At 47.9% G+C, this 16948-nt stretch overlaps 1 protein-coding gene across 1 annotated transcript in view; it reads left to right on the top strand.

The window, feature by feature from the left end:
* The window catches only part of LOC116954420 (calpain-5-like), a 50000-nt gene extending 33572 nt beyond the window's left edge, over positions 1-16428 (top strand). Inside the window, exons 10-15 of the mRNA XM_076052345.1 lie at positions 1685-1794; positions 7185-7321; positions 8663-10003; positions 10729-10893; positions 11338-12012; positions 12067-16428. Coding sequence (XP_075908460.1) covers positions 1685-1794; positions 7185-7321; positions 8663-8833 — 418 coding nt within the window. The 3' untranslated portion in view covers positions 8834-10003; positions 10729-10893; positions 11338-12012; positions 12067-16428. The remainder of the gene's footprint in view (positions 1-1684; positions 1795-7184; positions 7322-8662; positions 10004-10728; positions 10894-11337; positions 12013-12066) is intronic.
* The last annotated feature ends 520 nt before the right edge of the window (positions 16429-16948 follow it).

Here is a 16948-nt window from a genome sequence, read left to right as displayed (position 1 = left end):
CAGCCAACCAGACCCACGCTCCACACCTAACCCTCACCTCTAACCACCCCAGCCAACCAGACCCACGCTCCAAACCTAACCCTCACTCCTAACCACACCAGCCAACCAGACCCACGCTCCACACCTAACCCTGACCCTTAACCACACCAGCCAACCAGACCCACGCTCCACACCTAACCCTCACCCCTAACCACACCAGCCAACCAGATCCACGCTCCACACCTAACCCTGACCCTTAACCACACCAGCCAACCAGACCCACGCTCCAAACCTAACCCTCACCCCTAACCACACCAGCCAACCAGACCCACGCTCCAAACCTAACCCTGACCCTTAACCACACCAGCCAACCAGACCCACGCTCCAAACCTAACCCTGACCCTTAACCACACCAGCCAACCAGACCCACGCTGCACACCTAACCCTGACCCCTAACCACACCAGTCAACCAGACCCACGCTCCAAACCTAACCCTCACCCCTAACCACACCAGCCAACCAGACCCACGCTCCAAACCTAACCCTGACCCTTAACCACACCAGCCAACCAGACCCATGCTCCAAACCTAACCCTGACCCTTAACCACACCAGCCAACCAGACCCACGCTCCAAACCTAACCCTGACCCTTAACCACACCAGTCAACCAGACCCACGCTCCAAACCTAACCCTCACCCTTAACCACACCAGTCAACCAGACCCACGCTCCAAACCTAACCCTCACCCCTAACCACACCAGCCAACCAGACCCACGCTCCAAACCTAACCCTGACCCTTAACCACACCAGTCAACCAGACTCATGCTCCACACCTAACCCTGACCCTTAACCACACCAGTCAACCAGGCCCACACTCCACACCTAACTCTGACCCTTAACCACACCAGCCAACCAGACCCACGCTCCACACCTAACCCTGACCCTTAACCACACCAGCCAATCAGACCCGCTCTCTCTTTACGTGGTTGTCACAGCATTGATTGTTCTCTGGGTTCCTCCGGTTTTGCCCCCCTCCCTCCACGTTTAGAAACAACACGCATTTAGATTATTTGGCTGCTCGACGACGACGGCGATGATGATGATGATGATCAGTCACTTTCATGAGCTATCACGTCTGAACAAGAGCTCAGAGCTTGGTGTGCTTCAGCCGATAAATAAAATAGTTTAGTTTAAACACCGGCCGCTTAGCTGTGAGCGGAGACGCGGCACCTGAGAGCCGGGCCCGTTATCACGGGGAGCCGTTGGCGGAGGAGGTTGACTTGGTAGCCAGGGTGGTTGGATGAGTAAATCGTTGCTGCTGTTATTGTTGTTGCTGGTGGTGGTTGTGGTGGTGGTGGCTGCAGTAGCACCAGTTGACCCGCGGCTCGCTGTGAGTCGAGTCACTGCCACCGAGAGCTGTGCTGTCGGCGGTGGAGGATGACCTGGATGCCGAGGTTGTTGGATGAGCAGCTGTTGGCGGAGTAGATCATTGCTGCTGCTGCTGTTGTTGTTGTTGCTGGCGGTGGTGGTGGTCATTGCGGTGGTTTGTAGCGGCACCGATTGGCCTGCGGCTCGCTGCGAGCATCCGCACCAACGTTGAACTTCTTTCCTGCCGTACGTAAGCCAGCCGTGCTAAATTGGAGGCGCGGCCGCCGATGCTGAGAGAGCCGTGCCGGGTTTTTGTCACCGTCGGTGGCGGCGGTGCAGGGAGCTGACCAAGGACAGCCCGCTCGAGTCGTGCTGGGTCGTGTTCCATCGACCCCCGGTGAGGGTGGTCACCGTTCACCTTCGCGCTGCCAAGGTCCCCGGCAAGACAGGTGTTGTCCCAGCACCTCCCCCCCCCACCCTCCCTACGGCCCCAATCACACCGCGTGGCGCTCGCCGCACGGCGGAACGAACCACGCTCAAGAGCCCCGTCGCTCCGATTGGCTCCGCCACGTGGCCTGACAGAATCAGAATGTTGTACTTATAGTGGGAGCAGGAATGCGATGAGCTATGAAGCTCTTTTGTCACAGATGTCCAGTATGGGCACGGGGTCAGAACGTTACAACAACAAACGGTACATAAACACGATAGCAGTGAAAAGTTCAAGAAAGGTCAACAATTTCGATTTAAAGCTTTCGTGACTGCAAGGATTCATCTTCTTTGGTTCTTTCGGTAAAGTCACGTAGAATGAGAATAAAATAAAAAATTTATAAAATAAAATAACACAATAATATTCTCACGACGTTTCGGCCACAACATGATGAAGGCCGCTTGTGTTGTGGCCGAAACGTCGTGAGAATATTATTGTGTTATTTTATTTTATCAATTTTTTTATTTTATTCTCATTCTACGTGACTTTACCGAAAGAACCAAAGAAGAGAAAGGTCAACAAATCACCCAAACACACAAATACAACATTAAACCATCCACATCCTTCCAGGCAAAGGCCACTGACCTATGTAGCTCTTTTTCATAAGCGACCTGGACACAAATGATAGCTCAACAAAGTGGCCCATTAATAATCATCTCAATGCAGTTACACATTTGAGGATTCTTAATGATTCGTAAATGATTGGTGGTTGTACGTCTGCCTTGCATTAAGACGGATGCCTTCAAAGAAATGAAGTTCGGTTTTTATAGTCACGTTTTTTTTTGGGTTAGGCCACGTGCTTTGGGTTAGGGGCGCCACGGTGTTTAGGAGATGTTAACTACCTCGCCTAGTATACAGAAGGTCGTGCGTTCGCTCCCGACCCTGACGCCTGCTGTGTAATTGGAGTTTGCGTGTCTCTCTCTCTCTTAACATCATCATCATCACGGTGTCTAGGAGATGTTAACTACCTCGCCTGGTATACAGAAGGTCGTGCGTTCGCTCCCGACTCTGACGCCTGCAGTGTAATTGGAGTTTGCGTGTCTCTCTCTCTCCCCGTGGTCGCGTGGATTTTCCTCCGGGTCTTTCGAGTTTTCCCCTCCACATTTAGAGTCGACGCCACGCGTTTCAAGTATTTGGCTGCTATAATTTTCCAATTCAGTGGGCTTTATTACCAAGTAATATAAATGAAAAATATTTTAAATAGGTCATGAAGTGAGCTCGTATCAAGGGACGCCATGTGATCGACACAGACGTCTCTGAGAGAGGATGCGTTTCGCACAGAGAGGTAGGGGGGAGGATTGAGATGAGATGCCAAGTTAAACTAAACTTTTTCATTTATTTTACTGGGTAAGACCCAGTGAGTTATGTACTGTAGCTCTTTTTCAGAAGGGACCTGGCTATAACAAATGACGGCTCAACAAAGCGGCTTATCGTTGCGTGGACATTTATAGCAGCCAAATACTCTAAATGCGTGACGTTGATTCTAAATGTGGAGGGAGAAACAACTGGAGGACCGCGAGAAAAATCCACGCGACCATGGGGAGAGAGAGGGAGACGCAAACTCCAAATATACAACAGGCATCAGGGTCGGGATCAAGCCTACGACCTCCTGTATACCACGCGATGATGATAAGGACACTTCGTTGGGCTATAATTTGTGATAGCCAGGTTGCTTCTTAAACAAGCGCTGTACAGGGACGCCTCTCTTTACGAACGAGTTAGGTTCCGGAGGTTTGCTGTTCGAAAGTCCAACTTCACTCCAGCTGATTCCAAACACGCTGTACGGCATGTACACTAAACACGGGGAATGGCTTTAAAAATTGTATAATCTTCTGTAGATGTAAATACCACTGGTTCTTCGCGTTCTGTAGATGTAGATACCACTGGTTCTTCGTGTTCTGCAGATGTAGATGCCATTGGTTCTTCATGTTCTGCAGATATAGATGCCACTGGTTCTTCACATTCTGCAGATGTAGATGCCACTGGTTCTTCACGTTCTGTATATGTAGATGCCACTGGTTCTTCACGTTCCATAGATGTAGATGCCACTGGTTCTTCACGTTCTGCAGATGTAGATGCCACTGGTTCTTCACGTTCTGCAGATGTAGATGCCACTGGTTCTTCACGTTCTGCAGATATAGATGCCAGTGGTTCTTCACGTTCTGCAGATGTCACTGGTTCTTCACGTTCTATAGATGTAGATGCCACTGGTTCTTCACGTTCTATAGATGTAGATGCCACTGGTTCTTCACGTTCTATAGATGTAGATGCCACTGGTTCTTCATGTTCTATATATGTAGATGCCACTGGTTCTTCACGTTCTATAGATGTAGATGCCACTGGTTCTTCACGTTCTGTAGATGTAGATGCCACTGGTTCTTCATGTTCTATATATGTAGATGCCAAGGTTCTTCACGTTATATAGATGTAGATGCCACTGGTTCTTCACGTTCTATAGATGTAGATGTCACTGGTTGTTCACGTTCTATAGATGTAGATGCCACTGGTTCTTCACGTTCTATAGATGTAGATGCCAGTGGTTCTTCACGTTCTATATATGTAGATGCCACTGGTTCTTCACGTTCTATAGATGTAAATGCCAGTGGTTCTTCACGTTCTATAGATGTAGATGCCACTGGTTCTTCACGTTCTATAGATGTAGATGCCACTAGTTCTTCATGTTCTATATATGTAGATACCACTGGTTCTTCACGTTATATAGATGTAGATGCCACTGGTTCTTCACGTTCTATAGATGTAGATGTCACTGGTTCTTCACGTTCTATAGATATAGATGCCACTGGTTCTTCACGTCCTATAGATGTAGATGCCACTGGTTCTTCACGTTCTACAGATGTAGATGCCAGTGGTTCTTCACGTTCTATATATTAGATGCCACTGGTTCTTCACGTTCTATAGATGTAAATGCCAGTGGTTCTTCACGTTCTATAGATGTAGATGCCACTGGTTCTTCACGTTCTATACATGTAGATGCGACTGGTTCTTCACGTTCTATAGATGTAGATGCCACTGGTTCTTCACGTTCTATAGATGTACATGCCACTGGTTCTTCACGTTCTATAGATGTAAATGCCAGTGGTTCTTCACGTTCTATAGATGTAGATGCCACTGGTTCTTCACGTTCTATATATTTAGATGCCACTGGTTCTTCACGTTCTATAGATGTAGATGCCACTGGTTCTTCACGTTCTATAGATGTAGATGCCACTGGTTCTTCACGTTTTATAGATGTAGATGCCACTGGTTCTTCACGTTCTATAGATGTAGATGTCACTGGTTCTTCACGTTCTATAGATGTAGATGCCACTGGTTCTTCACGTTCTATAGATATAGATGCCACTGGTTCTTCACGTTCTATAGATGTAGATGCCACTGGTTCGTCACGTTCTACAGATGTAGATGTCACTGGTTCTTCACGTTCTATAGATATAGATGCCACTGGTTCTTCACGTTCTATAGATATAGATGCCACTGGTTCTTCACGTTCTATAGATGTAGATGCCACTGGTTCTTCATGTTCTACAGATGTAGATGCCAGTGGTTCTTCACGTTCTATATATGTAGATGCCACTGGTTCTTCACGTTCTATAGATGTAGATGCCAGTGGTTCTTCACGTTCTATAGATGTAGATGCCACTGGTTCTTCACGTTCTATAGATGTAGATGCCACTGGTTCTTCATGTTCTATATATGTAGATGCCACTGGTTCTTCACGTTCTATAGATGTAGATGCCACTGGTTCTTCACGTTCTATAGATGTAGATGCCACTGGTTCTTCACGTTCTATATATGTAGATGCCACTGGTTCTTCACGTTCTATAGATGTAGATGCCACTGGTTCTTCCCGTTCTGCAGATGTAGATGCAACTGGTTCTTCACGTTCTGCAGATATAGATGCCAGTGGTTCTTCACGTTCTGCAGATGTCACTGGTTCTTCACGTTCTATATATGTAGATGCCACTGGTTCTTCACATTCTGCAGATGTAGATGGCACTGGTTTTCACGTTCTGCAGATATAGATGCCACTGGTTCTTCACTTTCTATATATGTAGATGCCACTGGTTCTTCACGTTCTATATATGTAGATGCCACTGGTTCTTCACGTTATATAGATGTAGATGCCAGTGGTTCTTCACGTTCTATAGATGTAGATGCCAGTGGTTTTTCACGTTCTATAGATGTAGATGCCACTGGTTCTTCACGTTCTATAGATGTAGATGCCACTGGTTCTTCACGTTCTATAGATGTAGATGCATCCACCGCCCTCTATTGTGGGGTGGTTGAACTTCCGACTCTCGGTACGAACAGGCTGCAACTGGACGTACGGACAGATTTGTTCGTATCTCTGAAAGTACGTAAGTCGAATGTTCGTAAGCAGAGGAATTCCTGTACATATCTCAGTTGACCTTACCTGGTAAAAAAACCTAAAAATTAGTTTGACCTGGTCGGTTGGTCGTCTTGCTGCTGCTCTCGTTGTTGCTGCTGCTGATGCTGCTGCTGCTGATGCTGCTGCTGTTATTGCTGCTGATGCTGCTGCTGTTGTTGCTGCTGATGCTGCTGCTGTTGTTGCTGCTTTTGCTGCTGCTGTTGTTGCTGCTGATGCTGCTGCTGTTATTGCTGCTGATGCTGCTGCTGTTGTTGCTGCTTTTGCTGCTGCTGCTGCTGTAACTACTGCTACTGTTTCTGTTGTTGCTGTTGCTGCTTTTGCTGCTGCTGCTGCTGCTGTTACTACTGCTGCTGTGGCTGTTGATGCTGCTGCCACAAAAACAAAAACTTTAACACGTTTGTCAATAATACAGTGTGTGTGTGTGTGGCCTTGAAAGTGAAAAGAAAAATAATAATAGGAAACGTTTCAGGCAGTGGCCTTTCTTCACGTTGCTATTGTTCTTTCTTCTTCTTCTTCTTCTTCCAAAGTTGTCATTGGCAAGAGCACAACGTGTTTCTCGAACTGAACGGGGTTCTCACAATGACATGTATGTGTGTGTGTGTTGAACTTCTTTCGCAACGTACGTAGCCAACCGCGCTCATAGCAGGCGCGGGCTTTTGCCACTGACCCTATTATTACACCTGGGGGGGACTGGACGATGATGGCAGGAGGGAGTTCCAACGTCGAGCTTTGCCCGCAAAGACTCAACCGATGATAACGGCGATGATGCACAGCTGCGTTGTTGGATCCCAGGAGCCAGCGGTGGAAATTCCACATTCCCATGACAGGGACAAACATGTTCTTACATGCTGCCAGCTTGGTGCTCTGACCTCTGACCGCATGGCACCAGCGCGCACCTCCCGGTTCCACCACCAGAAGTGAAGAGCGCGCGACGTCTTGCCCAGGCATCAGCCCGTATGGAGTGATCATCTGCGAGGACATGCGGGTGCAGACCGACGTCTTCAAGGGCACGCAGGAGGCCGCCTTCAACACGAGGGCCATCTTCTACCAGCGCAGGCCAGACAAGCCCATTGTCATCCAGGTGACTTGTACTTGTATTATTCCATTGTCATCTGTATTATTCCATTGTAATCCAGGTGACTTGTACCTGTATCAATCCATTGTCATTATCTGTATTATTCCATTGTCATCCAGGTGGCTTATACCTGTATCATTCCATTGTCATTATCTGTAGTATTCCATTGTCATCCAGGTGACTTGTACCTGTTTTATTCCATTGTCATTATCTGTATTATTCCATTGTCATCCAGGTGGCTTGTACCTGTATCATTCCATTGTCATTATTTGCATTATTCCATTGTCATCCAGGTGGCTTATACCTGTATCATTCCATTGTCATTATCTGTATTATTCCATTGTCATCCAGGTGACTTATACCTGTTTTATTCCATTGTCGTTATCTGTATTATTCCATTGTCATCCAGGTGACTTGTACTTGTATTATTTCATTATCATTATCTGCATTATTCCATTGTTATCCAGGTGACTTATATCTGTATTATTAAATTTTGCAAGGCACCAAAGGCACCAAGTACTTGCAAAACAAACACGCTCGGATAATACCGTATATGCATTGTCTTTGAAACAAGACAATGCATAGGTCCCATAGCTATTTACGTTCCGTCTTGAAAACTCACCTTTTTTACCCTGGCCTCTACATCCTGATGGTGGTGGTCCATTGGAATCTACGGATGTAATACACCACTCACTTTGCACTTGTAAAGGATTCCTATTTGTTAAAAGCCTTGCCCGACTCTCGTGACTATCTGTTCAACAGCGTCCTGCCAAGTTTGTTTCCAGAATGGGGCGATGATCGGCATGGTATATTTGGCACAACGTGGTGGCGAGATATGATCTCCCTCGCCTGGTATGCAGGAGGTCGTGGGTTCGATCCAGACCCCGACGCCTGCTGCTGTATATTTGGAATTTGCGCGTCTCTCTCTCTCTCTCCCCATGGTTGCATGGATTTGTCTCCGTGTCCTCCGTTTTTTCCCTCGACTTCTTATAAACATGCTTTTAGAGTATTTGGCTGCTATGAATGTCCACGCGATGATGATAACCCACTTCGTCGACCTATCATTTGTGTAACCAGGTCGCTTCTGAACAAAATAGTTGTGTTGCTCAGTGGGCCTTACCTGGTAAAATAAAAAAAAATGTTTATCGTTTTTTTTGTTGTTAACAGTTTTATATCGCGCTGTAATTCCCCGGGTCGCTCTTGCAATTGAGACTCCTGGTCCCTTCGAGTTCTCACCCCCGCTAGAGGTGGGGGTGGGGGGGCGATCGCGATAATCGATGATTTAGTCCACAAGCCCCTAAAGGTGGCCCTGACTGCCGGACCCGCTCGTTGTTCCCCTCGGCCCAGGTGTGGTCAAGTCACTGGCTAAAGGACGAGCTCCTTGGCGAGGTGGGGCTGCCGGACCTGAACCAGGCCGAAGACGAGCACACGCTGCAGCTGGAGACGCGGGAGGGCGGCGGTGGTGGCGGCACCGTCATGGTGCACGTGCGGTGCAGCGACGACATCACGGCGCTCTGAGCCCAGACCCACGAACACCCTCCCACCTCAACTCCCCACCTCAACTCCTCACCTCCCCACCTTCCCGCACCGCCAATCCCCGAGAGACCTTCCCGCCCGAAGTTGCTCGTGAGCAAGGAGCACGGATAAGAGGGAGTCGCGCAGCAATTGGATCTGTGGGTAATTGGGATGGCGTGGACATTGAGGCTGTTGTACCGTCACTTGTGACGGGCGAGGCGTCCATTGGCCAAGCTTGGCCTATTGCGCCCCCTAATGGCCACTTTCGGAAAAGGCAGTCTGCAAGTAAGGCTGTGTCAGTGTTGAGACTGTGTGTCAGTGTTGAGGCTGTGTGTCAGTGTTGAGGCTGTGTGTCAGTGTTGAGACTGTGTGTCAGTGTTGAGACTGTGTGTCAGTGTTGAGACTGTGTGTCAGTGTTGAGACTGTGTGTCAGTGTTGAGACTGTGTGTCAGTGTTGAGACTGTGTGTCAGTGTTGAGACCGTGTGTCAGTGTTGAGACTGTGTGTCAGTGTTGAGACTGTGTGTCAGTGTTGAGACTGTGTGTCAGTGTTGAGACTGTGTGTCAGTGTTGAGGCTGTGTGTCAGTGTTGAGACTGTGTGTCAGTGTTGAGACTGTGTGTCAGTGTTGAGACTGTGTGTCAGTGTTGAGACTGTGTGTCAGTGTTGAGACTGTGTGTCAGTGTTGAGACTGTGTGTCTGTGTTGAGACTGTGTCAGTGTTGAGACTGTGTGTCTGTGTTGAGACTGTGTGTCAGTGTTGAGTCTGTGTGTCAGTGTTGATGCTGTGTGTCAGTGTTGAGACTGTGTGTCAGTGTTGAGGCTGTGTCAGTGTTGAGACTGTGTGTCAGTGTTGAGGCTGTGTCAGTGTTGAGACTGTGTGTCAGTGTTGAGGTTGTGTGTCAGTGTTGAGACTGTGTGTCAGTGTTGAGACTGTGTGTCAGTGTTGAGACTGTGTGTCAGTGTTGAGACTGTGTGTCAGTGTTGAGACTGTGTGTCAGTGTTGAGGGTGTGTGTCATTGTTGAGACTGTGTGTCAGTGTTGAGGGTGTGTGTCATTGTTGAGGCTGTGTGTCACTGTTGAGACTGTGTGTCAGTGTTGAGACTGTGGGTCAGTGTTGAGACTGTGTGTCAGTGTTGAGACTGTGGGTCAGCGTTGAGACTGTGTCAGTGTTGAGGTTGTGTGTCAGTGTTGAGACTGTGTGTCAGTGTTGAGACTGTGGGTCAGCGTTGAGACTGTGTGTCAGTGTTGAGGTTGTGTGTCAGTGTTCAGGCTGTGGGTCAGTGTTGAGACTGTGTCAGTGTTGAGACTGTGTGTCAGTGTTGAGGTTGTGTGTCAGTGTTGAGACTGTGTGTCAGTGTTGAGACTGTGTGTCAGTGTTGAGACTATGGGTCAGTGTTGAGGTTGTGGGTGAGTGTTGAGACTGTGCGTCAGTGTTGAGACTGTGTCAGTGTTGAGGTTGTGTCAGTGTTGAGACTGTGTGTCAGTGTTGAGGCTGTGGTTCAGTGTTGAGACTGTGTGTCAGTGTTGAGGTTGTGTGTCAGTGTTGAGACTGTGTGTCAGTGTTGAGACTGTGTCAGTGTTGAGACTGTGTGTCAGTGTTGAGACTGTGTCAGTGTTGAGACTGTGTGTCAGTGTTGAGGCTGTGTCAGTGTTGACACTGTGTGTCAGTGTTGAGACTGTGTGTCAGTGTTGAGACTGTGTGTCAGTGTTGAGACTGTGTGTCAGTGTTGAGGCTGTGTCAGTGTTGAGACTGTGTGTCAGTGTTGAGACCGTGTGTCAGTGTTGAGACTGTGTGTCAGTGTTGAGACCGTGTGTCAGTGTTGAGGCTGTGTCAGTGTTGAGACTGTGTGTCAGTGTTGAGACTGTGTGTCAGTGTTGAGACTGTGTGTCAGTGTTGAGACTGTGTCAGTGTTGAGGCTGTGTCAGTGTTGAGGCTGTGTGTCAGTGTTGAGACTGTGTCAGTGTTGAGACTGTGTGTCAGTGTTGAGACTGTGTGTCTGTGTTGAGACTGTGTGTCAGTGTTGAGACTGTGTGTCAGTGTTGAGACTGTGTGTCAGTGTTGAGGTTGTGTGTTAGTGTTGATGCTGTGTGTCAGTGTTGAGGTTGTGTGTTAGTGTTGATGCTGTGTGTCAGTGTTGAGACTGTGTCAGTGTTGAGGTTGTGTGTTAGTGTTGAGACTGTGTGTCAGCGTTGAGACTGTGTGTCAGTGTTGAGACTGTGTGTCAGTGTTGAGACTGTGTGTCAGTGTTGAGGTTGTGGGTGAGTGTTGAGACTGTGTGTCAGTGTTGAGACTGTGTGTCAGTGTTGAGGCTGTGTGTCAGTGTTGAGACTGTGTCAGTGTTGAGGTTGTGGGTGAGTGTTGAGACTGTGTGTCAGTGTTGAGGCTGTGTCAGTGTTGAGGCTGTGTCAGTGTTGAGACTGTGGGTCAGCGTTGAGACTGTGTGTCAGTGTTGAGACTGTGTCAGTGTTGAGACTGTGTGTCAGTGTTGAGACTGTGTCAGTGTTGAGGCTGTGTCAGTGTTGAGACTGTGTGTCAGTGTTGAGACTGTGTGTCAGTGTTGAGACTGTGTCAGTGTTGAGACTGTGTCAGTGTTGAGACTGTGTGTCAGTGTTGAGACTGTGTCAGTGTTGATGCTGTGTGTCAGTGTTGAGACTGTGTGTCAGTGTTGAGGCTGTGTGTCAGTGTTGAGGCTGTGTCAGTGTTGAGACTGTGTGTCAGTGTTGAGACTGTGTGTCAGTGTTGAGACTGTGTGTCAGTGTTGAGACTGTGTGTCAGTGTTGAGGCTGTGTCAGTGTTGAGACTGTGTCAGTGTTGAGACTGTGTGTCAGTGTTGAGACTGTGTCAGTGTTGATGCTGTGTGTCAGTGTTGAGACTGTGTGTCAGTGTTGAGGCTGTGTGTCAGTGTTGAGGCTGTGTCAGTGTTGAGACTGTGTGTCAGTGTTGAGACTGTGTGTCAGTGTTGAGACTGTGTGTCAGTGTTGAGACTGTGTGTCAGTGTTGAGGCTGTGTCAGTGTTGAGACTGTGTCAGTGTTGAGACTGTGTGTCAGTGTTGAGGCTGTGTGTCACTGTTGAGACTGTGTGTCAGTGTTGAGGCTGTGTCAGTGTTTAGGTTGTGTCAGTGTTGAGACTGTGTGTCAGTGTTGAGACTGTGTCAGTGTTGAGACTGTGTGTCAGTGTTGAGGTTGTGTCAGTGTTAAGGCTGTGTGTCAGAATGAGACTGTGTGTCAGTGTTGAGACTGTGTGTCAGTGTTGAGACTGTGTGTCAGTGTTGAGACTGTGTCAGTGTTGAGACTGTGTGTCAGTGTTGAGACTGTGTGTCAGTGTTGAGACTGTGTGTCAGTGTTGAGACTGTGTGTCAGTGTTGAGACTGTGTGTCAGTGTTGAGGTTGTGGGTGAGTGTTGAGGCTGTGGGTCAGTGTTGAGGCTGTGTCAGTGTTGAGACTGTGTCAGTGTTGAGACTGTGTGTCAGTGTTGAGACTGTGTGTCAGTGTTGAGGCTGTGTGTCAGTGTTGAGACTGTGTGTCAGTGTTGAGACTGTGTGTCAGTGTTGAGACTGTGTGTCACTGTTGAGACTGTGTGTCACTGTTGAGACTGTGTGTCAGTGTTGAGGCTGTGTCAGTGTTTAGGTTGTGTCAGTGTTGAGACTGTGTGTCAGTGTTGAGACTGTGTGTCAGTGTTGAGGCTGTGTCAGTGTTGAGACTGTGTCAGTGTTGAGACTGTGTCAGTGTTGAGACTGTGTGTCAGTGTTGAGACTGTGTGTCAGTGTTGAGGCTGTGTGTCAGTGTTGAGGCTGTGGGTCAGTGTTGAGACTGTGTGTCAGTGTTGAGACTGTGTGTCAGTGTTGAGACTGTGTCAGTGTTGAGACTGTGTGTCAGTGTTGAGGCTGTGTGTCAGTGTTGAGTCTGTGTGTCAGTGTTGAGACTGTGTCAGTGTTGAGGCTGTGTCAGTGTTGAGGCTGTGTCAGTGTTGAGACTGTGTGTCACTGTTGAGACTGTGTGTCAGTGTTGAGACTGTGTGTCAGTGTTGAGGTTGTGTGTCAGTGTTGAGACTGTGTGTCAGTGTTGAGACTGTGTGTCAGTGTTGAGACTGTGTCAGTGTTGAGACTGTGTGTCAGTGTTGAGACTATGTGTCACTGTTGAGACTGTGTGTCAGTGTTGAGACTGTGTGTCACTGTTGAGACTGTGTGTCAGTGTTGAGACTGTGTGTCAGTGTTGAGGTTGTGTGTCAGTGTTGAGGCTGTGGGTCAGTGTTGAGACCGTGTGTCAGTGTTGAGGTTGTGTGTCAGTGTTGAGGTTGTGTGTCAGTGTTGAGACTATGGGTCAGTGTTGAGGCTGTGGGTGAGTGTTGAGGCTGTGGGTCAGTGTTGAGGTTGTGTTGTGTGTAAGTGTTGAGGCTGTGTCAGTGTTAAGGCTGTGTGTCTGTGTCGAGGCTGTGGGTCAATGTTAAAACTGCGGTAATCAGCATATCCATTGAGTGTGTAGGCAGTGCAACTGCACCATGGCGGGTTCCGGACGCTGGGCTACGAAGATAGGGCACTTGGACAGGGGATTCCATTTCATCCTTCGCTGCAGGACCCATGGCAGCCACCACGCTACACCACTCAGTGGCGTAGCGTCAAGGCTGAACATCTGTGCAAAGAGCTTCAAAGCTCATCAGATTCGTGCAGTATGAATAAAGACGATGAGTGGGTTTGTGTTGAGGCTGATCAAATTCCTCCCTTTGCATCTGTCAAGTCAAGTCAAAGCATGAAAAGCAAGAATATGTTTTACCCTTTCTGGAAATAAGAGTACCGTTCGCCTTTTGGCGTTCTCTGCTCTGACTCTGGTGAGACTATGCCATCAAGAAGCGGGAGACTTAAGTTGGGGTATTACTGTAATTATATATATACACACAGTATCTGTCTCTCCACAGAGGTTAAACTGGCCAGAGAATTCGCTTTTACTGAATCAGCGATGCCAAAATAATGTATTCGTGGAAGGCTTCCGGGGCTGATTAGGGTTAGAGATGTATTTGTTTATGTCATGGGACATTTTGCCAGAATAGATGTTACGCTTTCTGGCAATGTAAGTACTGTTCGCCTTCTGGCGTCCTCTGGTCTGACTCTGGTGAGACTGGGCCATCAAGAAGGCTGCCTCTGGTGTAGGCCAATCGGTTTCAAAGACAATGCCCACGTGTTATCAGAGCATGTTTGTATTAGCATGTTCACCGCAGGCACGTGTGGTTAATGCGAACTTTATTCCTGGAAAAAATGAATATATTTGCTGTTTTAACATCTTAACACCTCTTGTTTTATTGCCAGAAAGGGTAAAATCCATTCTTATTTTTCATACTTTGATACCAGCAAAAAAAAGGTATTCCATGATATGTCAAGTCAAGTTTATTTTGTGGAACCGGGTGAGAAATTAAGAGACCATGATGAGTCTCAGATGCAAGGGTGACCTCGGGATCAAAAATATGGCCAACCATAAAACAAGTTGAACACAGATTGAGCGATGAAGCAAACAGGAATCGGTGCAAAAACAACCGACTCGGTCACGTGGTGAATTTTTTTTTTACAATGGTACCAGATTGGTGTTAAAGGAATACATTACCCGTAGCGTGAATCGGCTCGGGCAGACAAATATCTCAGACCGATCGTAGCGCGATCACCGAATGAAGCCACAGAAATGTTGAACAGAAATCGGTGTGCGTCTCGTATGCGTGCTCAACAGAGGCAAGGAGACACGTCATCTGTGCGGCGTGGCGTCTGCATGTTAACGTATGAAAAATAAAAAAAGGTGCTTAACCTCTCTCTGGCAATAAAACATGATGTTCAAAAGCCAAATAGAAACCTTTTGCAAGGAATGAAGGCTGCATTAACCACACACAGTACTTGTGGTGAACATGCAAACAAACACGCTCTGATAATTATATATGCATTGTCTTTGAAACTGCTTGGCCTATACCAAAGACAGCCTTCTTCGATTTCAAAAAAGACAATGCATGTATTATCAGAGCATGTTTGCATGCATGTTAACCACAAGTACGCGTGGTCAATGCAGTCCTTCATCCCTTGTAAAAAGTTTTTTTATTTGGTGTTTGTACATCTTTACACCCCTTGTTTTATTGCCAGGAAGGGGTAACACTTAAGATTTTTTTTGTCATACTTTGAAGAGTGCCAGAATGGTCTCGTGATGTGAACGTGTTGGGAGGCTGAGTGGAGTTCTTTAGGACAACATCACTACAAACCCCTTTACACTTCCCCAATCCGTAATACTGTACCGATGTTGTGGTATACATGAAGCCGTGTGGTGTCACTAAATCGTTACTTTTGCTTTAATATATAAATACATATGTATATATTTTTTTACACGCTAAGAATGCTTCAAGCTTACGTTGGGCAGCCTGCGATATACGGCCTGGGTGTTTTAAGTAAAAACAATTTAAAATGTTACGTCTGATTATTTGTTGATTTATTGAGTGGCGTTTCTTTTCGACTGGCTCCAATGTCTCGATTTTTAAAAGTGCCGGTCACGCGACTATGCTGCGGTGGCTAGGAGATGTTAACTCCCTCGCCTGGAATGCAGGAGGTCGTGGGTTCGATCCCGACCCTGACGCCTGCTGTATATCTGGAGTTTGCGTGTCTCTCTCAGTGGTGGGATGTTAACTCCCTCGCCTGGTATGCAGGAGGTCGTGGGTTCGATCCCGACCCTGACGCCTGCTGTATATCTGGAGTTTGCGTGTCTCTCTCCGTAGTGAGATGTTAACTCCCTCGCCTGGTATGCAGGAGGTCGTGGGTTCGATCCCGACCCTGACGCCTGCTGTATATCTGGAGTTTGCGTGTCTCTCTCAGTGGTGGGATGTTAACTCCCTCGCCTGGTATGCAGGAGGTCGTGGGTTCGATCCCGACCCTGACGCCTGCTGTATATCTGGAGTTTGCGTGTCTCTCTCCGTAGTGAGATGTTAACTCCCTCGCCTGGTATGCAGGAGGTCGTGGGTTCGATCCCGACCCTGACGCCTGCTGTATATCTGGAGTTTGCGTGTCTCTCTCAGTGGTGGGATGTTAACTCCCTCGCCTGGTATGCAGGAGGTCGTGGGTTCGATCCCGACCCTGACGCCTGCTGTATATCTGGAGTTTGCGTATCTCTCTCAGTGGTGGGATGTTAACTCCCTCGCCTGGTATGCAGGAGTTCGTGGGTTCGATCCCGACCCTGACGCCTGCTGTATATCTGGAGTTTGCGTGTCTCTCTCTCTGCCCGTGGCCGTGTGGATTTTTCTCCCGACCCCTCCGGTTTTTCCCTCCACATTTAGAATCAATGTCACGCGTTGAGATTATTTATTTGCGATGTATTTCCACGTGATAAGCGAATTCGTTGAGCTGTCATTTGTGGCCAGATTGCTCAGTGGGGCCTTATTTGGTCAAATAAATTCGTGAAAATAAAATGTGGAGTTCGCCTGCTCCACTGTGGGGCAAGAGCTTTACAATTCCACTGGGAGGCAGCGAGTGGTGAAATGAACCCAAGCATATTTGCAAATGTTATGTATGTACGTTGAACTTCTTTTGCACCGTATGTAGCAAACCGTGATAATCAGAGGTGCTGGAGGAAAGACAACAACCTATGGGTCTCTGTGTGAGTCTATGAGTCTCTGTGTGAGTCTATGAGTCTCTGTGTGAGTCTATGGTTCTCTGTGTGAGTCTATGGTCCTCTGTGTGAGTCTATGGTTCTCTGTGTGAGTCTATGGCTCTCTGTGTGAGTCTATGGCTCTCTGTGTGAGTCTATGGTTCTCTGTGTGAGTCTATGGGTCTCTGTGTGAGTATATGCGTCTGTGTGAGTCTATGGGTCTCTGTGTGAGTCTATGGGTCTCTGTGTGAGTCTATGGCTCTCTGTGTGACTCTATGGGTCTCTGTGTGAGTATGTATGTGTAATGTCGACTTGCCACACTTCTCTTGAGACGGCACTTTATTGAAGACGCGTTCGCTTGACATAAGGCGGAGGAGACCCCCACTGCAACAGCCCCGAGTCTCCCGCGCATCTCCCCCTTATATACCGACACGAGGCCACGCCCCCCTTCTCGATCCTTCTCGCTGACTCTGGACGCTCGCTCCATCGAGCAGACTCCACCGCCCTCTTCCGTCG

This window comes from Petromyzon marinus, chromosome 55 (genome assembly GCF_048934315.1).
Source record: "Petromyzon marinus isolate PM22_M1 ecotype Great Lakes invasive population chromosome 55, UKy_Petmar_22M1.pri1.0, whole genome shotgun sequence".
NCBI classification, from domain to species: Eukaryota; Metazoa; Chordata; class Hyperoartia; order Petromyzontiformes; family Petromyzontidae; genus Petromyzon; species Petromyzon marinus.
Note: the sequence above shows the minus strand (reverse complement) of the source record. Positions and strands in the feature narration are given on the sequence as shown.